This window comes from Melospiza melodia, chromosome 3, assembly GCF_035770615.1.
Source record: "Melospiza melodia melodia isolate bMelMel2 chromosome 3, bMelMel2.pri, whole genome shotgun sequence".
Taxonomy (NCBI): domain Eukaryota; kingdom Metazoa; phylum Chordata; class Aves; order Passeriformes; family Passerellidae; genus Melospiza; species Melospiza melodia.
The window spans coordinates 12,593,400-12,616,235 of NC_086196.1; the positions used below are offsets into that span (position 1 = coordinate 12,593,400).

General features: G+C 37.5%; 1 protein-coding gene across 1 annotated transcript in view; it reads left to right on the top strand.

The window, feature by feature from the left end:
- TAF1B (TATA-box binding protein associated factor, RNA polymerase I subunit B) overlaps nt 1–20,502 on the top strand; it is a 45,789-nt gene extending 25,287 nt beyond the window's left edge. Inside the window, exons 9-15 of the mRNA XM_063150823.1 lie at nt 8,651–8,798; nt 10,840–11,017; nt 11,322–11,368; nt 14,100–14,190; nt 14,635–14,705; nt 16,608–16,833; nt 19,881–20,502. Coding sequence (XP_063006893.1) covers nt 8,651–8,798; nt 10,840–11,017; nt 11,322–11,368; nt 14,100–14,190; nt 14,635–14,705; nt 16,608–16,833; nt 19,881–20,100 — 981 coding nt within the window. The 3' untranslated portion in view covers nt 20,101–20,502. The remainder of the gene's footprint in view (nt 1–8,650; nt 8,799–10,839; nt 11,018–11,321; nt 11,369–14,099; nt 14,191–14,634; nt 14,706–16,607; nt 16,834–19,880) is intronic.
- The last annotated feature ends 2,334 nt before the right edge of the window (nt 20,503–22,836 follow it).

Consider the following 22,836-nt stretch of genomic DNA (forward strand, 5'->3'; position numbering starts at 1 on the left):
AATTGAGCATATGAAATTTAGGAATTACTGAAGAGAACGTGCATTTAGCTGAGACTGTATAAATGCTCTAGGGTGTAGTCGTTACAATTGCATCTCATATTGTTTCTAAAGCGAGATAGCGTCTGCGTTCAGTATGCAGGAAGTAGGGAGCTGCTTGGAATCTTTTCCTTTTCCTCTTTTAATATGGAGTTCAAGCCTGCATTAGTACAAGCCACGTGAAACCAACTCAGTTGCAGAATATTTGGTCCTTTCTCCTCCTTTGATGCTGATCATTCCCCCTGGCCACAAGACTGCTTCTGGGCTGGGCTCTCAGGGCTGGTGTTGTGCAGCTCTGTCCCAAGGTGGAAAACTGGGACAAAGACACCTGCCTGAGGGACTGGGGTGGGTTTGTGCCACAGTCATGAAGAAACCTGATGATTTTCCAAATGCTGTAAAATGGTGCCTGTATTTTTTTTCTACACTGGCTTTTTGAAAGGATTTTGTATCCCTTAATAATCTGCTACTGGCTAAAGCACATGTCATCACACAGCTCTTAGGAAACTGCTGACTTATGGACATGTACATAATACTTCGAATTTTGGTGGATTGCATATATATATTTTAGATTGGGTCTGATTCAGACAGAGTAATTCCTGACTAAATCTGTTCATGAACTCATAAATACAGGTCAAAATATTTGCTGTTTGCTCTTGGAGTGTTTGGACTGGAATGTTAACAGCTTTCTGTTTCCCTGGAAAGCTTATCCATCAGACTGGCTTTTAGACATGTTCCTCTGTTTGCTGAAGTTTTCCTCTCAAAATATTCCAGGTCTAATGTGTAAGAGCCTCTTTTTCTGACTAAAATTTGAATTACCTTAATTGCCATATGATTTTTTTATTTCTTGTTTTCAGTGGTAGCTATTTAAAGAATTCAAATTCAGACAGAAGGCGTTCATTCTTATTTATTAAAAAAAATCTTTTGAGAGGGATAAAATTCTATCTATACAAATTCTGCTAATCAGCTGTGCTGCACTTACTTTCCCAAACAAGGAGGGATTCCTGCTTTGTTCTGCTGGTGTTTTGAGATACCTTGTAATCTTAAGGTTTTTTGGAGTGGGTGTGTATCCATCAGAGGGGCTTTTTTCTCTGCCTAACTCTGTATTTTTTGTGCATTTTAGCAGGTGCATGCAGTACTTGTTCAGAGTAGAAAGTAGTGCGGAATGAAAAGAAGCAAGGGTGAGGCTTTTATTTGAAAGAAAAAAGCTGAGGAGGAAGTTCACTGCTGAAAGGGTTATTGTAATCAAGTTTATCATGAGAGCTGGCTGTTGTGTAACAGAAACTCTAGCTTGTCCATACCTGTCTTTAAGCATTACTTAATGAAGAAAGAAAACAAACTTACCGAAGTATTTATGAAATTCAATAAAATTTGTTTCCAAACTCTTAGATTTCAATACATTATGACAGGTCAGTTCCTTATTGGAGTCCTCTATGTGTTTTTAGAATGACTACATTTTTTGGAAAAGTGATACTTGACTGAGTTTGCTTGTGAGCATGAACAATGTAATGCTCAAGCACGTGTCTCTCGTGGTTTAATAATATTGAAACTCATTTATTCAAAAACCACTTTAACCAGGAATCATGTAATGAAAAATATGTCTTCCTCTGAAAGTAGCCCATTAAAAAGCCTGTTAGGCAGCCAAATATTTTTTTTTCCCCTAGTAAAGGAGTACATCTATAATAGACATTCAGATGTCTTTTTTCTTTGTATGTAGGTTGCTGGCTCATCCTCATGCCATCTTGAATTCTTCAGTAAAGAAGAACTGCCTGGATCAGTTTAATGCAGTCTAGCACCTTTTTTCTCTCAAAAATACATAAACTTTGTTTATTGAGTCATTTTCTAAAATTAATCTTTTTGCTATGTAAAGGCCCTTCTCACTTGCTCTACAGCAATGGCCAGGAGTAATTTGGGATTTTAGGATGTAGTAGTTGTTGCAGCTGAAACAGTTATTAAAAGGAGAGAGAAAGTGAGAGCCTGCCAGTGTGATTTCTGTGATTTTGAGATGGTATCCCAACTTCTTTTTTCTTCCCTTCTGCCCATTTGTGACCTGACACATAACTTGGACAACCTGTCTCCCTGTCTTTCAGGTCGACAAATTATTTTCCTTTTATTTCTTCCTTCTGCTTGATAGGAGGCTTGTAAAGGAGCAGCTTTACTTGTGTGCTTGGTCTCTTTGTCTTTCTAATGGAAGAAGTTCCACGAGATGCATATTTCTTTGCAGTTATCTAAATGGAGTTCTAGCAGTTTCACCTGTCTTCTTCTTGTCATTTGGTCCCCTTTTAATAATTCCAGGCACACCCTGTCACTGTTACATCAGCGTCTGGATGTGATTCATGGATATCAGGGTTTGAAGAAATCTATCCACTCATTTAAATGCTATCCACTCATTTTAAACACTAATTTGGGTGTAAATTTCACAGTTAATACAGTCCATGTAAAAACGAGTGCACTGAGTCAGACGTGGGGCTCCTGGAGTCTGTTCTCCTGTTTCAGATGTGACTGAGGAAAGGAGGCAGGAGCAGGGTGCAGGGGTTCCTCCCTGTCCAATTTCACACTCACCAGCCAATCACAAGCCTAGGGTGTTTCTATACAGCAGTGGTGACAGTGCTGACTATGCCATGGAATCTCAGGATGGTTTGGGTTTGGGTTGGAAGGGACCTTTAAAGAGTCTCTTCAAACATTGCCTATGTCTTTTCTGTATACCCTTTGCTCTGACAAAGAAGGCTTTCCTGAAAAGACTGCTCAGAATCTAACCATTACAAAGTTGCCTACATTAATTTTTTCCAGCTAGGTTAAATGGAAAAAAAAAAGTTTCACTATTTCCTATTTTTTCAAAGTTTGTATTCATTGTAATACACAATGTTAAAGTACCTTTAATTTGTGTTTGATGGCTATTACATTCGTTTGTGGCTGTTCCAGGTGTGATGGTGGTTGTGCCTGAGAGGTAGATAGAGGTCAGGCAAGGGGGAAAACCGATGTTGTTTTAAAATAAATTGGCAGTATTTGTTGGTGTAGGTTTATAGGGAGGTAGCTAGATTAGTAGTACTGTAACAATATACAAAGAACATGAAAAATATGATTTGTGACCATGTTAATGATCTAGTATGTAATGATTGGTCCACAAGGTAATTTCATTCAGTTTTAAATACTAATTTGGGTGTAAATTTCACAGTTAATACAGTTATTGTCTCTACTGTCAAGTCTTTTATGCAATCTGCATGCACTGTGGCTGCTGTCATCCCACATCAGGCTCATGCTGCAGATGACCAGATATATGTGAACCAGTTGAGCAGCAGAAGCAAAGTAAGGTGAGCCAGGTGCCATAGAGAACTTGACTGCTCTGCTCCATTATTGGTACCTGATTTTACCTTATGTAAATGTAGAGCCAGCTTAGGTTCCTGGGAATGTGTGTTTCAACCCAGGCAGCATTCAAAGATCTTTACATGCACTAGGGCAGCCATTTGGTTTATTATTTTTACAATAAATATATTTTATTTTATTTTATGGGCATGCCCTGCTTTACACAAGGTATGAAGCAGAATTCTGGATTGTGTTGCAAAAACCCATTCCTCAACCCTCATAACTTGTTGTTTTCCAAACCTACAAATTGAATGGCTTTATTAATCCATTTCCTGGTAAGTTTAGTACACTCTTTTTCAAACTCAGTCCAAGTTGAATTTGTCATCTTAAAAATGATGAAGCCTTGCATATCCAACTCTAAACATTAGAAGATTCCCTAAGATTTACAAAAAGCTGATAATGAAAAAATGAGTCAGATCTTATTAGGTTCCAGTATTAAATGATCATTAAAGATATCCCTTGGGAAAAATGTCCAGTGTGGAATAGAAGCATCACAAAGTAGGTAGAACTTCAGAGAATGTACATAGGTAGAACTCAGAGAATGTGCAGGCATGGGGAAAAAAGGATCCCAGGATGGAAATGCACAGGTAAAAGGATAAGGAAGGGAATTGTGCTGCAAAAAAATACTGAACAGGAAAGAAAGATGAAAGAGAAAAATATGAAATGAAGAATTTAGAATAACTGTATAATTATTTATTTCCAGAAATAGTAGAACATTATCGCTATACCATAAGCTGAGTTGTGAATATTGTGAATATGTAAGTAATGGGATATTGTCCTGACACGGGTGAAGGAAATGGCTTACACAGTTATCCAAGAAAAGAGTCAGCCAGACCACATTTAAAACAAGAAACTATGGAGCCTGCAAATTGTTCTAGAAAGCCAGCCAGTGCATACTGTTTTCTGCTTGTTGATCAGCAATATTCTGATATTGTCCAAACAAGTAGGAGAGGCTGCAATCTTGGCTTACTCAAAACAATTACCTGTTACTTGATCTGATTATCATGCTAATAGTTTGGCTCCTCTGCTCCTGAAAACCAGTTTGTTGTTTTCTAATACAGGTGAAAAATGCCATGTAACTTTAAAAGATAAAGACAACTGATTTAAATAGTTTAATGAATATTTATCATTATGAAAATCTTGTTATAGACACTTTTTCACTGACTCAACGATGTGTATTTTGTTCTCCTGTGCTCAGGGGGCAGGGGAAAGTACTCTCAAGTAATACTAATCTTCTATACTGCTTTCTGGGGTGACCTTATTTGTCATATGTGGGAATAAGAGACAAAGATTTGAAAACAAAGCTTAAGAAAAGGTCTTGGCAACCTCTGTAGCCCATCTGGACAAGTTACAGACTCTGTCAGCATTGTTGATCAGTCTTGGAGGAATCCCAGCTTGCGAAACACCTGAAAAGACTAGCAGGTGGAATAGCTTTAAAAGGGCTTTTTGTCAGTCTTCCTGGAATTATTAGGTGCCCTTAAGGGTTTGTAACTTGAGTTTTATATGTGGTTTTTATTGTGTTTCCCAGGTTCCCAAAACAAGGTGAGAACTTAGTAACTTCATGTGGTGATGGACAGGGGAGTTGTCCTAATATATACCACAAAAATACATCTTGAAGTTTTTAATTTATGATTGGATAAGTGAAAGTTATACTTGGAGGGTGTGTGGCATATGATCTAACACTGTCCTCTATTGTCCAAGTACTCCTCCCTTGGGGTTTAATCATGGGTTGCTGGAGGCAGAGTTTTTTAACTGAAGGAGGGAGGCCCTGGCTCTGCATCTTGCTTTCCTAGTGAATTTGCTGGTTGACTTCCAAGGCAACTTGTTTTATCAGGTTCTTTTTTTTCAGAGATACATAGCTGAGTAGAAGGTGGTAACTTATTAATTTTGAGGCTGCTTGTTTGCTGCATCTTTACTTAATATTGTCTCAATATTTGCTGTGTCGGTTGTGTGGAATTTGGGAGTTCTTTCTCTTTTAACCCTCCCAATATGTTTGAAATTTGACAGAATAAAAGATTTTTTGTGTGAACCCACAGCTCTTTCAGAGTTAAACAGAGTATGAACAGGGCATACAGTGGCTGGTGAAAACAGCCAGTGCTTGGTTACTGCAGGAACCCTTCAGTGTCCTTAGCCCTGGCCTTTCAGCCCTGTGCTGTGTCCCAGGCAGGTGTGACCTTGTGCTGGATGCGGCTGTGCTTGCAGCTCCCAGTTCCAGAGGTGACTTTGCTGCTGGAAGCAGGGGTTCAGTTCAGCCTCACCATCATGGCACAGGGCTGGGACTACTACAGGGAATGTGTTTGGGCTTAGGCTTTAAACCCTGGGAAACAGCAGTTGATTTGGTTGATCTTTATCTTCTATTAGGATGCACATTCTAAGTGTTTTCTGATCTCGTACAAACACACATCAAGAACAGTTTTTGTCTGTTAACAGTGTTTTAAAAATAATCTAAGTGGTAGCTCTCAGTCTTAATTTTTATTTGTAGTTTTTATACCACTTTTTTGTCTTCAGAAAAAAAAAAAACATTGGTTGTCATTGCAAAGTTAAGCACTCTCTAGCCATTTTGAAAAAGAACCCAGTTGCCTTCTGTGGATTGCAAACAAAAGCTTTGAACCAAAAGCAGATATTGGGCAGAGGGAAGAAGGTTTGATTGACCAATACCTAGGATAGGAAAGCTGTCTCCTTGCCCTGGTGCAAGGAGGGAAGCCAAGGTGAAAGGTGATAAAGGTGTCTATTGGAGTCCTCCAGTTAAGATCTATATTCCTTAAAGTAGCTCAGTGTCAAATTAGACTTTGGATAACTCTGTTGGTGATAGTTTGATGTTTGAGAACGGGAATGCTTCAAATGACTAAATTCCCAGTGTCTTCATTTATTTTCATCTGTGATATATTATCAAGAACCTACTAATTCAACTGCTTTTCATTAGGGGAAAGCATATTTCCTTGCTATCTAATTATGAATAGTATTCATGTAATGTTCTTATTTGAATTATGTGGAACTTTAATTTTTCTCCCAGTACACTCAAGAGAAGTTACATATGATTCAGGTTTTGTTCCAAGATTGGTTTGGTATTCAATTTAGCACTGCTTTTTAGAAGGAATGGGAAGTACTGTGAGCCTGGTCTTCTGCAGAGCTCTGGTAGTGCAAGTTTTACTTGTTTCTCAAGATAGTCCTGGAGCAGTCTAAACCAATTTTAACACTGTTTAGAAACTATAATGAACATGATACAACTTCCTAACTGTTACAAAAAGTTACATGTGTAATAGTAGGTGACAGCAGAATTATTCATTTGCCTTAGCATGTGTTCATGCAAGTCTGAACTGCAGTCTGAGGGGAGACCATTTAAAAAGAGACAGCGTAATGTTGGTAATCACTCAAAACAAAATTTGAGCATTGGCTACAGAGCTTATATTAAAATAAATGAAGGCAAATTATTGAATAAAACTACATTAGGTCACATCATGTCTTGTTGTAAACACAGTTACTCTGTAATCTGAACCAAAAAAAGAGCATAAGCCTGCATTCACTTTTGTTCAGAAAAGTTCTGAAGCTGTGCATAAAGTGTAAAGCCCTGCTAAGTTTCTTTTAATGGAAGGTTCCAAATTTACAAATTGACTTTATAAAATACGAGTACATGATAAAGTGCTCTGCTGAATTAGAAAAATCCCTAGCTAAGGCAAAAAAATCATTGCTTTTTATACATTTAAAATGTTAAAGTACCCTGAACAACTGAAATTGTTGCTTTTAGAGGTAAATTGAAGTAATCATTTTAACTACAGAAAATTAAGAATATTTAATGAAGCAGCTCAGGTATTGTGAAATGAGGGTCAAACCTCAGATCCATACTTACGCAAACCTCAGGTCCTGCTGAGTTCATTATGAATAAACATGTCAAAATCTTGCTGTAATTTATATTCTCCTATAGCAGCAAACCTCAGTACAAATTGTGAGAACTTTCTCATGCAGCCAATGGTTTCAAAAAGAGAATTTCAGATTTATAGTCACTAATAAATATGCAAATATGGATTTTTTTTTTTAACTAAATAACATGAAAGATTCTGTGGAAGGGTTCTAGAGGATGTGGGCCTGGTGCTGAATGGGAATATGATTACAAAAACCAAGGAGAAGGCTAAAGTGATGATTGGGTTTTTTTGCCTCAGTTTTTAAGAAGCAGTTTAGGGAATATGTGAATGAAGTGGACATATGAAGGTTCATGGGCTGCAATGAGATGCTGCACAAGTGTTGAGGCAGCTGGCTGGTGTCACTGCAAGGTCGCTGTCACTAGGATTTGAGCAGTTCTGGTGACTGCACAAGTCCTCAAGGGAGACAGGGCATCCTTCCTCTCTGCTTGGCACGGGTGAGGCGCATCAGAAGTGCTGGGTGCTGCTCTGGGCTCCCCAGTACAAGGGAGACATGAATGCAGTGGAGAGAGTCCAGTAAAGGGCTCTGGAGATAGGAGAGTGGGGCCTGACAAATGAGGGGAGCTGAGAGCATTGTGACTGTTCATGCTGGAGCTGGAGGATAGTCAGGGCAGGTATGGTGTGGTGCCTGCAGGAGGCTGCAAAGGAGGAAAACCAGATCCTCCTTAGTGCTATCCAGTGACTGGATGAGAGGAAAAGGGCACAAATTGAAATACAAGAAATTCCATTTAAGCGTAGGGGGAAACAAAACCTTTTTTCCTTTGTACATTGGAGTTGGTGAAACACTGGAGCAGATTTCCCACAACCCTTGGAAGCTGCCATCTGTGGCCATGTTCAGTTTCTGACTGGATGTGCTCCTGGGCACCCTGACTGAACTGACCCAAGCAGGGGCTTGGACCCAGTGGTCTCAAGCAGTCCCTGCCAGCCTCCACCTTCTGTGCTTCTCTGACCTCTTAGCCCTTTAGACAGTTCACCCTCAGTTACATCTCTATTGTTTTTTTCCCAAAGCTCTCAGTTTTGGAGAATCTGGATGCATAATGAGCATTTAACAAGAAAGGTGGTGAGGTGGTGGATGATCTGAAGCAACTTTCTGTTTTTTCCTTTTGTATTTCATGGGATTTAAAACTAGCAATTTCTCTTTGCAGTACTGTAATGGCTGTAATTTACTGTAATGTAAGTGGCTCCATTCTTGCATGTGTGTTTAGTCATAGTTTGCTAAAAAAATCTGTATAAATAATCCTGTATTAAACAATTCAGAATTTAACATCAATAATTTTAAATAGTTTAAAAATATGGTAATAGAGCAAATGTATAACCCCTCCAATCCTGTCTTGCAGTCGTGGCCTGAATATAAAGAAGTATTCAACAAAATGCATGAGCTTGCAGCATTTTTAGACCTGCCTCGTTTTCCAGATATAACAGAAAGCTGCTTTCTTCATCCAGACATGCTGTGCATGAAGTACTTGATGGAAGCTAATTTACCTGGTAAATATTTTCCCTAGCCTGAACTGATAAAATTTTTCTGTGGTTTATTAAACTCTAGCAAAAAGGCTTAAATTACTACTTCAAAGTGCCTGCTCTTTTCCTTCTAATTTATTCCCATTTCAGCTTGAACTGAAAGATATTCTTTCTATAGAAAGCACCTTCCTCAAACATTTAGAGTACGTGTTATGGGCCCAGATATGCAGGGGCACTCTGATGTTGGTTCTGTAAGGCTGTGGAGTGGATCCTTCATTTTAAATCTTTCAGTATCCATGTGAACTAAGAGGCACCTGTTGAATTCATGTGATATATTAACTTCAGCTAAATGATTCATGTAGTTGGCACCTGATTGCTTAGCTCTGAAATTCTCATATGTAGTAATGGATGTATATTCTTTAACAAAACATATATTTTGTGTATTATATAATATTGTATATTACTATTTATTTTAATATTAATTGATGGTGTGTGACAGATCAGCTTCTGTCTCACTTCATTTATATTTTAGTTCTGAAATGATATATAAGTATTGACTTTTTTTGTCTGTCCTACAATGAAGTCTTGAATATTGACTTGTCAAGGAAAAGACCAGTATGTCCTAGTATGTGAACTCTCTGTTAGGTTACCATATTTTCTGTCAAATATCTTTGTGACTGAAGATGAGTTACACAGACAAGTAGCCTGTAAATTTTTTTCTCAAAACATTCCAACAGTTCATAGTAGGGGAGGGAGTTATTGTGTTATTTTGCAATTAGTTAGAATGAATAAAAGTGTTTGGTTTTTATATTTAGTCACAATTGAATAGAGAGACAATAACCAAAAGGTTTAGGGCTAAAATTCTGGAGTGGTAATTCTGATTTTGTGGTTTTATGCCAGTGTTGTGATCCCATAGAGGATTACATTATTTTACAGATTGTGAAGTATCAGTTGAATTTTAAAAAGGCTGCAAATTTGTTATTTTCAGATCTTTTACAGGAAATGCAAAACTAAGTACTCTTTGAAAGTTACTGCAAAAGAGGAATATATTGTCCTTTTCCATGCAACTTAGATTTTTATCGTGTATAAGCATTTTTTTTATTAATTGAAAAGGGCTGCTGCTGTTGTCTAACAACTCCTAAAAGAAGGCAATGAATTGGGAGTGTTAAAGGACACTAAATACCAACTAAGAGACTATTTTATGTATCTGAAATGAAATTAAATATGCTTCTAGTATTTATAAGAAAATTTAGTTTTCACTTTTTTTCTGACTTTTACTGTTATGTGCGAGAGGATTGAAAACAGGTTCCTTCTGAACTCTTTGTAAGCAGCAAGAGGGTATAAGTACAGCTGGATTAAGGTTGTACTTAGTCATACATTGCTAACCTTTGTGGAATCTGATGGTGATGTAATCAACTCCTGTATTTCTTGCTGAACAGGAAAGGTGAGAAATTTGGGGGATTTGTATCTGTGAAAAATAAGCAGAGTAATAAGAGCCTGTACAGATAGGCTGCTGTGTACCTTGTGGGGCTGCAGCTGGATCTCCCTGGCACAGCTTCTGCTGGGGAGCAGCAGTGCTGCCCTGCCACCACCAAGCTGCTCTGCCTGCACAACCAGCTGCTTTACAGCCAGCCCTGCTCCTCCTCTGTGCAGGGCTGATTCCTGCCAGGCCTGGTCAGTCAACATGCAGGAAAAAAGTTTGTGACAAGTTTTTTGCTTTTGGGCATTTTTTTTGAAAATATATTTATGTGGACTTGCAATAGGCTTTCCTGCAAGAATATTCAGAATGATCTCACTATATTATTCAAGTAACATCAAAGCACTATTAAATATGTGACTTTTTTATTCTCCATATGAATATATAATAAGTCACAAGTGTTTTCCATGTAAGCACAGTGAAGGTTGCCTAGTATTTTTAAAAGTATCCAAAAATACTCCTCAACCAAAAAAATATGGTTGTCAAATGGTCCTAAAAGACCTAAGCAGTGTTTTCCTCAATGCCCAACATATTTGCACTGTAAAAACATTTCTAGTTTGTCTTAACATTTTATGTTTTTATGTTAATCAGATGAATTGCATAATTGGACTTGTCGAGTGGTGAAAAAGACTGGTATTGGAGAAGTGGATTTCCTGACTCTAATGCCTGGAAATAAGTCAACAAGAAAAGTGAAATATGATGTTCTTGCTGCAGCAGTTATTGTAGTTGTGCTCAAATTATTGTTTTTATTAGATGATCACTATGAATGGTAAGTGTACAGACAAATCTGTAGCAACCCTCAAATTTCAAGTAGTGCAAATGCTTGTCTAAGATTGTTCTTTCTTTAGAGTTAAATTTATACTACTTAAATTTCACTTAAGTTCAGTAGCTTAAACCATACACTTGAAGGCATTTTAGACATGAAATATTAATTACTTTTAAAATTCATTGGGTTGAATCTGATACTTGGAATTAAATTAGGATGACATTTTTGTCTGTTGTATTTGAACTTCATGTGAAAAGTGAAGCATTTGGATCTACAAAAGAGCCTGATTTTTAAATTTTTTTTACAGGGTACTTTCAGAGTTTGCTGAAGAAAGAAATAAAAACAACACAGAAGGTATATAAATATTCTAGCAGAAGCGGTGTAATGATTTTGTAAATGAAACTGTTTTGCAATCAGGGTTAGAAAGACTTTTCTTATTGATCATGAAAATGTGGTTTTGTCATTCATTAAGGGGAAATTTTATTTAGAGAAAAGAGTAGATCCTGTTCATGTAAACTGGCCCCAGAGTACCTGCACAATTCTTTTTGTTTGGGATAGGGGAGTTTGGTACACATTTTGCTGGGTGCCTCTCTTCTGCTTGTGCATGTTTGCCTCTTGGTTTAGAGTTTTATGTGTGGTAGGTGGAGATGAATGGATACACCGTGAAAAGGGAGCACACTTTGATCGTAAATAGCAGATACTTACTAGGGGCATCAAACCACATTTATGATAAAATCCAAACTTGTTTAGTCTTGTTAAATAAAATGTCTTAGTGTGTAACATATTTCAGATGTAATCTAGTTTCTTAGTCCAAATAATCCTGAGAGAGTGTGGAAAAGCTAGCAGCAATTAAGATGGAGAAGATAATGGTGTGAACATGGTTCTTTGAGGGCAGAAAGACCAAATCAGAGATTAGAAATCTTCAGGAAGATGTTCCATGGCCTGATCCAAATCACAGTTGAAGATAAGATCCAAGATGTGTTGCAGTTTATTTGCAAGGCCTTTTATCCAGTTTTGGGTCATTCTGACCCTTCTGATGCTTTGTTTAAAATTTAGGTCCATAATAAAATTATGGTGTTAGTCATGTGTGAGCTCAATTACTGCTGTAACTAGAGACATCCCTGTTAACTAAAACTGGTAATTTTCACATTAAGGTGGAAACACAAACTTATGGTGGATTTTTATTTTCCTTTTTACTTCCCTTGAAAACTTGAAGTACATGATAGTGACAGGAGTGAGGAGTTGTGCAACTGCTTTACAAGCTCAGGCTCATTAATGTCTTAATGGGGTTTCTCCCTTATTAACAAGTCTCATTGCCCTTGGGAATTAACAGCTCATTCTTTGCCCACTTTTTTACTTTAAAATCTGCTGGTGCAAATGATCCATGTGCTGTGTTTTGTTGTCCCTATGCTTAAGATGTCGGGGTGATGGTGAGCAGCTGCACAGAAGAGCTGATGTGAGAATTTCTGTTAGATGACTGATCAGTGCCAGAGCTCAAAACTGCCTCTGGCATTTTCCCAAAGTTAGAGTGCTTAAATGAATAATGGTTAATACTGAGTTTTAAAGATTCAATTTATGTTGACTCCATTCTCAACTTAACTATCCATTCTCTAGTCAATTTTTTTAAATTAAAAATAGTATTTCAGCTCCTACATTTCTTCAAACCACACTAGAAGCAGTACAATAGATAGTTATAGTTACCTACTGTGTGTGTTCTGTGAACTGCACACATCCACAATATGGGTTTTGTTCAAATAAAAGGTGATTGAGATTTATGTAGATGTATATGTATGTGTGTATCAGAGCTGTGTATTTTCCAGTCAGCTCAGCTACATGAATGTCAGACCAGCAGTACTGGCCAGGTGAAGGGTTATTACAGTGTAGCATTGTGTCTCTGACAATGGGTTTGCATGTGACAGATGTTAATAATTCATATAAAGTTTAACACCAATTTCTACTGGCTCCCACACTGCTCTCCCAGCAATTTAGGAGTATTTACTTAAACCTCGGGGTTTAAGGAGCTGATAAAAGAAGTTGTATCCAGACCTTTGAATTTCAAGGACTTCTGAGGGGTCTTTGTTCCTTTCATGTATCTCTTGCTTTTTGAGACCATCTATGATTTTAGAATCTAGACTCTCTGAAGCAGGATAGTACAAACAGCAGAAATGCAAATAATACAAAAGGTACATAAGTTTGATTGTAAGAACAGTGTATGCATCTTCAGGAGAGTTTGAACAGCTGGCTGGCAAAGCTGAGCATGACGCAAGCATCGCATGCAGTGCAGCTCAGGCCATGGGGAAATGCAAAGTCTGGTTAATTCACAATGCACATATTCCACCCACAGGGATAAGAGTTGATTATTTTTAAATATGTAAGTCTACACCATATATCTGTTTGGAATTCTTATCCCAGTTGGTCTTCTTCAGTCTTGAGCCTCTTTGGAGGATCAGTGATAAAGGTGTTGCTAAATGTCCTATGTCTTCATGTTTTTGCTTGTGCTGGTAAATGCTTGTTCACATATCAACAAGTGAAGTCCCTGTGCTCCAAACCATGAGAGACTGATATGAAGACCATTGTCTAGTTTATCTTTCCAACCCTATAAGATTTCAGAGGTAGTGGGATTGACAGTGGGGAGGTGGTGAAACAATGTGAAATTTTGCATCTGATCTTCTTTAGATTTTATTTGTTTAAACTTAAGCTTGATGCATAGTTTCATTAATCCCTTGAATTCAACTCTGAAACAGTTGAAGGCCACTCCACACAGTGGAGAACAAGTTGATTTGGTAGAGAGGAGGTAGTGTCTAGGCTTAGCTTTCCAGAAAGGAGGGAAAAGGTTTGACTTGTGCTAAATCAATGAAACCTAAGATATGGGGCTTCTTTGCACTTCCTATGACATGCTGTTCTTTCTTTCCATTTCTGTGTTTCTCTTTCTTACAGAATTATTAGATCAAGTATATTTTCTTTAAGCGCATAGCATTTGGGTTAGTTTGTATACAGGTGCAAGATGCAGGGTCTAAGTGCTTAGGGACCTTCTCTGTCATTTCTTTCATTTCTTCCCAAACTAAAGTGTGTATGTTTTATTCAGGGGGCCCATATTTTGAGTTCAAGAAGTGGTATGAGGTGGTGAAACGTTCCTTGGATGTGGAGCAAAAGAAACTGGATGAAAAAAAGGCCAAGTAAGAGGTTTTTAAGTACTTCTTTTTTAAGGTAGACAGTTCTGCGTGAACTTCTGATCCCTACAGAAATGAAAAAAGTTAGAAATTTGTTCCACATATCCATTCACCAAGCTTGAGTGAATAGAATGACTGCTTTAATTTTCTATTTATACTCATAAGCTTTATCCAGGTTATTTATTAAATGCTCACTTACTGTGAAAAATAGCTTATACAGCTGAACAATTAACTGATTACAGTAGATCTGGGCTAACATGCCTTGGTTTACCTGCTCAGAAAAAGATTTCCTTTATATGTTGGAGGGGCAGTGGCTCTTAATAGCACTAAACATTAGATTATTTTGATTTTAATTTAAAACTTTAGCAGTATTTGTAATAATTTATTATTCATTTATTCATTTGGTCCAGCTTTCTTTTTGTTAACAATTCTTATGTCTCTTACTGGTAGGTATCTGTGGAGATGTGAAAAGCCATTGTTTTATTCAGTCAAGAATAAATCTAAAGTTCTAAAGAGAAGACGTGAGTAAACTTTGCTTCTTCCCAGCAACACAGAAATCTGCTTCAACTTTTCCCATCATGGATCTTCAGCTGTGACTGATAACATTTGCATATTAAAATATTTTGTCTCCTCTCTTTCATCTCTGGGTACAATTAATGTAGTACTGTTTTACAACCTGTGGCTAGAATTTTTCAAACATGCACAGCTGAAACTGCCTTTGCCAGTCTTCCCAACAACCTACTGAGCCATGTCTCAGAATGAGTGCTCTTGTCCTCATCTTCTCTAGTTTGCCTTTATGTCACTGTTCCTCGTGAGTTGTCGTTCTTCTGTAGCTTTCATGTCTGTTTCCTCCTTTAGTTTCTTGAATGCTTTGGTATGAATATCCCAGTATGTCCTTTAGTAGATCTTGCATGTCCCTCTTCTCTCTCACTCCTTGCAATCCTCTGCAAAAAGCAAGGAAGGCTTTACTTGCGTAGCCAGCACCATGTGGTGAGAATGCAGGTACAGCTGCTGAATTTTAGTAGCTCTGGAAGTACTTGTGAGAAGTTTCTGGAGTCTGTATTGACATAAAAGCAAAGAAACAGTACCACAAAACTCCAGTTTTCTGCAGAAATAAGGAAAAGCAGAATTTTATTCAGCCAAATGAGATCTGGAGTTCTTCATTCTACGTTTTATGTTATCCAGAAAGCAGCAGGTATTTGAAGAGAGTTATTAAGTATGGCAAGTGGTATTTTTTTTTATATGTTCTTTCAGTTTCTGGAAGTGATGGTTCAGGGACTTCTAAACAAGTTGTATAATCCTATTTGGTTTGAATTACACATGTTGGATTTCTCCTGCAAGAAAACAGTGGGAGTTTGTTTAAGTACTTACTCTTCAAAATCCTGTTGGAGTGCTCCTGCCATCAAGTCATGTTCCATGGAAAACTATGTTTAGATGTATTCATTTCAAGCTGATTGTTTACTCACATGCCCTTTAATTCATGCATTTATAGGAAAGGAGATTCCTCTTCTGGCTCTGCTTCTCTTGGAGCTAGAAGAGGACCACTTAGATTATGGAGCTTTATCATAATGTTGTGAGCAGGAATATCACATAATTGCAACTGGGCAGGATTGATCTTAAAGCAAATGTACCACAATAGAGACAGTGCTCTAGAACACTTATGTGCCCGGTACAGGTTTTCAGAAACCTTCCTGAACCTTTGATTTTGATCATAGATTTTAGTGTCATCTTGAAAGATAAACTTCCCAGTCCTTGGATGATTTTCGGAGGTTGTTTTCCTGAGTTTTTTTTTTTCAGTACATGAATGTGTTTCTTTAAATACAGCTCATAAAAAGCAGTTAAAGGTCCAACAATGTTTTTTAACCTGCTTTTTATCCTAGAGAAGCAAGGCATAGGCAGTCATACAGTGTGTGCTGATCTGTCATGATACCTTCTTTCCCTTCTCAGCCTCAATAACTTAGGAAAGCTTGTCGTTCATCCACTAGCAGCAGGCAAACATGGAATGGGGTTTTTTTTTATTGTTGGGGTTTTTTACCAGTTGAAATTTGCTTCATGGAAAGCTTAACCTTCAATCCATGCGTGTATGAATGTGCTTTCTATCAGCATAAAAATCCTGGCAGTATCAAATGGATTTTACAGGTTTTACCTGCAGGAATGTTTTGAGAGTGCCCCACTACTAATATCATTAGGTATAAAAGACATGGCATTTTGAATTATGTTTCAAAATGTTTCACTAAAACCTGCAAAGAGGGTGGCAGAGATAACCTAGAGACTTCCAGGATTTCTCAGTCTTTCATGCAGAGGTTAAAAAAAAAAAATTAAAAAGCACAAATACCCCATTTTCTTGTTGTATTAGTCACCTCTAAACAGTATTCTGGTACTTAGTAGTTTTACATTTGTTTATTTTGTTTCTCTTCGCACAGAAATGGTTGTGAACTTACAAAATCAGTTTGGCAAGCTGTCTGGTTCAGTGCAACGTGCTGAAAAGCCAAATCCTTCAAGTTTTCAGTTAAGTTGGTCTGAAGAAAACACAGATGGGAGTTGTTTTCACGGGCATAGCCTGAAGGGAGTTTTGCAAGAAAAATGTGGTTTACTGACAGTCATGAACCCTGACTATTGGCTGTGTACAGTTAAACTATGTAATGAGAAGTAAGTATTCACATTTTTGCTAAATAAATTTTGGAAAGTTCTCCTGAAAAGAAAGTCCTGTACATACATTTTTGCAAATGACAAATACAGGGTGTGTGCACAGCTATGTGCTCACATACAGTTACAGTCATTTCTAGAAAGGGGTGTGTGAGGAATGGATAGTCTTGGACTGTGAGTAGACAAACTGTAACATGAAGAGTGATCAAAATGAGCTTATGAGAAGAGAGATGAGACAAAATCAACAACTAGAGTCACATGGCAAGAGTAGCAGCTAGGTGCAAATACTTCATTTCTTTACAGTGTTTTATAAAAATATGTGTGATGCAGCTCTCCAGAGAATGGAAAAACAGTCCCATTCCTCTCCTCCCTGGCCTCTAAAAAAGCACAGAAAATTAATTTTCTAAATCACTATACTGATTTTTTGATGGCCTTAATCACAGTGACTTCTGGATCATATACCAGACTTTGGTTCTGCTATTGGTTGTATTATGAAACCCTAATCCAGAAGAGGAATGTACTGGTGAATATCAGTGAGGAAGATCAACTCTGTAGCTGGCTTGGAGTCTCCTGAATTCTGAATTTCTCATGTATGCTATTGAAAAGTGGTTTTTTTTGAAAGAAGGTTTGGTTACATTCATGTGAAATGAGATTTCATTTGTCTGTTGAGTAACATATGATATCTTTATCTGGTATATAATTTGAAATGGTATTCAGAGATCAATATCCCCTGTGCAGTCTGGTCCTGATTTTAAAGCATTCCATTCCCTTTGAGATTAGCTGGGTTTTATGAGTATGCTGTTTTTTCTGTCTTCGGTGGATTTATTTGCTTATCTTTTTTTTCCTTTTCACATTACTTTTCACATACCCACAGTGACATAAATGGGTTGGAATAATGTAAGCACAGTGTTACATTACAAGAGGTTTGGTTATATGGATTCATTCTTTTGTATGAATAAGAACTTTTTTTTTTTTTTTTAAGGGAGTAGAGGTAATAATCCTTTTACCACAGATTTGCGTAAATCTTAGGTACACATCGAGTGAGTGGATATTTCGGTGTATGCTTGTGTGAATAATCTTCCATGCAAAGTCCGTTTTTAAACCTACATTTTCATATGTAATATATTAAAATGTTAATGACAAACTGTCATTAGCCTTCATGAAACAAGATTTGAATTTAAATTCTTACCGGTTAAATTTCCCATTATATCATTTGCAATGCAAGTAGTTAAGTATAAATCTGACACTTATTTAACATTGGAAAACAACATGTACTCCCTCAGATATGAGGGTTTTTCCTCTGTGTATGTAGAATAGAGCTAAAAAAAAACTTACAAATTCTCTATATTTAAAAATCAGCATGGCCTAACAGGACTGCTATAATGCTTTATTCCTGGGACTAAAGTATGATTACAGTGTCAGCAAAGCTGAGATCAGTCAAATCATTGGTGAAATGTTTTTTATGTTTTATTTTAAAACTTTGTTTTAAACTGGATTCTAAACTGATTTGCTGTTCTATTTGTTATTTTCTATTATTCTATTATTCTATTATTCTATTTATTATATTCTACCTAAACTATTACACCTAAGTTTTTAGGTGACAGGAGTTGTACTCAATGTTCATAAAAGTCTTTTCCAAGCTGAAGGGCTGTATAATTCCATACGTGATGAGGTACTAGAGTGTGTGAAAAATGTTGTAATTCTTTTGGGAGGTGTCAGGTAGGGCAGAGGATGGGATGTATGGCATGAGAGACCTAGTTGCAGGTTTCCAATGTGCCAGACTTTGGGAGGCTTTGAGCAGACTGTGCTCCCTGAAGTGCAGCTTGCCTGGCACTCAGGACGGGTCTGACTGTTCCTCCAGTTTGAGGTAAAATGTAAATGTTTGCTGGGCCAGAGGGAGCGAGCAAATGACTTTATAGTCTAGTAATTAGCACACTTACCTGTAAATTGGGACAGACAGATCCCAGTTGTTGTTCTGGTGAGTATTTAAGACAGCTGCTGTGAATCAGACACAGGGAACATTTTAAACTGCTTCTCCACATCCCAAGGCAATACCTAGTAAGTTAGAAGATGTATAGAGTTTATAGGTGAATATAGCACCTGAGCCCCCATATCAATGTACAGTGTTTTTATTTAAAAATTGAAACTTTGTAGTATTTTAAACTAAATTTGAGCCTTATCCAGTTTGGTGTTTTTCCAACCTAAGTTGGTGAACTTAATGTTTACAGAGCTATCTCTGCAGCTCGTCCTCTCTGTCATCTTTTGTTTGGTCTGACACTTGTTACCAGCAAATCTAGTCTGCTATTTTCATTATATACTTCATCAATAAAATCACCTCATCATTTTCATTAACATTTTAACCACAAAAGCTACAAAATAATGAAGCAGAAGGCTGCTACAGCACTAATTACTTTCTGTTGACCTCATCAGTGTTTGCTTGAGTGTTTCCTATGTTACTCTTTTACTCCATTGACTTAATTTAGCTTTTCTCTCTTGTTTCTATACATGTAATTTGTATTTAGCACAAAAAGGCAATGGACAATAAATGAATGGGTTATTATCCCATGACATAGTGTCAGGAAGATGAGAGGGGAACCCTGTGGAGAGAGAACAGAGTAAAGAATCTAAGGTGTTTGAATTGGATAGTCTTAGAAATTTAAAACATAGGGTGAGGTAGTCATTTTAAGACTTTGCTACATTTTCTAAAAGCTGGAAGAACAAACAGTGATTCCATTTAGTCCTGAAAGTCAAAAAATGTATTCTTTGCCTGGCTGAGTAAGATCCTGATTCATAATGCAAGAAGCTATAGTGGCTTTTTCTTCTTAGTGTGTTTGCACCAGCTCTGAAGATACCTTGGTTCAGTCCTATGCTTCATGGTTTTGCAGGAGTGGATCACTTCACAGGAATCAACACTGTAAACTAGAATTGTGATTTATGCTGTTGGTAAAGTGTAAAGTTTGTCTCTAATTACAGTTTAATATATAAATGCTAGCTAAATACTAAATGCACTTGTAATTTAGGGCTTTTGTTTTCTCCCCATTTCTTTTCAGATTGTGTGGTCATCTGGCTCATTACAGAGAAGTGGAGTTTCCCCAGAGTTACCATTTTGTGCTAGGGTTGTTCTCTTTTCTTCTGAGGATTCAACCCTCTTATATCCATGACGAGGTGTGTATGATAGAACACAGACTTTTTAATAAAAAACTCTGCAAAAAACTAAAATACAACACAGTGCTAAGGAAGATAAAAAGGCCTAAAACCTCCAGTATTTAACCCATGTAAATTAGTTGGTTGGATCCCAAACCATGGTATTACATCTGAACCCACACTGATTCTTTTGTCTTATGGACATTTTTTGTAAAGATAGGAGTGCTGAGATCGACTACTGTACTTCAGTTTTAGTGTCATTTTATCTATAATTTAAGTGACTGTTACTGAGAAAGGAAACTGCCAAGGAAACTGTTAATGACCATTTATTTCATTAATTTGCATCAGAGCCAACAGGAAGCTGTGAAATTACCATTTTTTGGGGCATAATTGTACATATTTTGAGTGTACTGGACATGACATTAGCATCTAATTACATTGTGAGATTTTGCAATTAAAATACCTAATTTTTTACCTACCATTGTATGACAGTAAATACATTTCTATTTCTTATTTTGTTTTACCATGTTAACAAATAAAAGAAACAGTTGTTTAATGTTGTCATTGCAGTGAGTTTTTTCTTTATTATTTCTAAACAGCATTCCAGTTGTTCTGGAACAACTCTGCCACTGTTTTCTACATTTCCTTGCATACTGTATATTTCTCAGTCTCTTGTTGTGCCTGAGACTGTCATTTAGGTTAACACCTTTCAGGTCCAAGTTCCATTTCAGGCTTCACAGATTTTGCAGATACTTTTGTACCTAGTATAAAATCTGATCCTAGCTGCCAGGTCCTCCTGTCATTCTTCTTTTGCAAGTCTACTGTTAAAGCCTTGAATTTCTTCTGACCACTTTATAATGCAGCATCTTCAGCAGCTTGTGCCCTGGCCATTCCACCAGTTTCTCATGCTGGATCTTATTTGTGCACCATGTTTTTATACTGTCCCAGAGGACATGTAAATTAAGTTGGGTGCTGCCACTACATGAAAGACACCATAACAATATAGATACATATATTGAACCTAGATGCTGTGTAGATACCCAGATGAATAATGCTGCTTTCAGCTGAATGAAATTAAAGTCATCATTTCCAACCATCAGTACAGAGTACAGAATTTACCAAATCTGTTTGATCAAAACCAACAACTATTTCTTAAGCATTGTTATAATTAAGAAAAATGGTGCCTGCAGACTTGACAAAGAGTAATGACTTCCTTCCTGAGCAAGGGCTTCAGTGAGATGTAATCTGGCAGGGTAGTCGGTTCGGTGAGTAGATTGCAAAGGGTTTAAACCATGAAGTTGTTTAAAAATTGGGAACAGGTGAATGATAGGAGAGGTGATGTGCCCTACCTGTCTGGAGCAAGTGATAAAGTGGTATTTCACATACAAGCGGGGCAGACAGGACTATTAAAAGTAAGTTTTAATAGTTACATGGAAATACTGGCAAACCAAGAGGCTTGGCTGGCTCAGTAGAGGCAGGAGGTAATATGGTGTCCTGATTTGGGGTGACACAAAAGACACAGTTTGGGTGAAAGTTTTTGCTTTTTCAGGTATTTTAGTTAATTATTGCAGAACAGGGATTTAAAGCAATGGTCCTATAAAGTGACTAACAGGCAGATGAGAAGGCATAGTTGTAGCCATACAGCAGTAAACTCTGCTTGATGTGGGAAGAGGAAAGAGACTGAATTATTACTTGGTTGTATGGGTTAAGAGATTTCGTAAGTGGGCACAGGGCAGTATGTCTACATCTATTGCCATGCTGTGCTAGATACCTCAGACTTCTGGCGAGGTGTGTCTGAACTGATGTTTACATTAGTGGACTTGGAACATAGCAGTTTAAATCGCCTCTCGTGTCTGTGTTTGTGTTTTAAAATTAGCCATTACCTATTATGTTTGACCTCACCTGAGTGAATTACTAATATTTGTAGGTATTTGGTAAAGTTAGTGTTTGCACTTTTCTAGAAGAATATTTGTATCAGTTAAAAATCTATAGAAGTGTAATACACATTGTCACTCTTTTCAACAGTGCTGGCTCAAATGACTGAAAGCGTCTCATTCTTCTTACTGTAATATCTGTTAAAGTTTTGAATTACCTATCTAAAAGACACCTCAGTATACATAAAGGATTAATTTAATTCAGAAGTCTTTATTTGAAGGACTTACACACTTAATTATAGGTAGAGCTTTCTTCTAAAACTACTGTAGCAGTAAAATCTGAGCTTCGCAAATTAAAAATACTGTGCTCGTTGTTACAAACGTAAGAAAGCTCCCTTACTTGTTAGGCTAAATTAAGGCTGTACTTTAATAAACTGGCATAAAGCTTGCAGTTAATCATCAAGAGCCGTGTGCCTTGTGGACACACAGGCTAAGAGTCAGATTTAAAATAAAGGGTGTGCCCCAAAAATGCTTTTTGTTCGTTCTGTGCAGTTTAATCAATCAACACTTGTGTTGGAGTAATGGTGTTTAAGAAGCTGACGAGCCCCAGGAGTGCCTGATCCTGGCTGAAGTAGCCGAGCTCTCCTGGGCCGGCTGCTCGGAGCGCCGTGAGCAGCGGCCGGAGGCGGAGCGGACAGACAGACAGACAGACAGACAGCTGCGGGCATTGCCGCGGGGCAGGGTGGCTGCGCAGCACAGCACCTCCAGCCGCCTCTCTTCGGCCTGGAAATTACAGCTCCTTGCTGTAACTAGCTGCTGAAAGTGCCCAGGTAAAGCTCAGCTACTTTTTTGTACCTAATCCCGTGTAAATTGCGAGTAAAAGAGGCTCCCCTTGTTTAGTTTCTTACTCTAAAATTTGAATGACAGTTCTTAAGTGTATAGATAAAGGCAAGTGGGGGTTTTAGAATAAACTTTTTGAACAGTATAT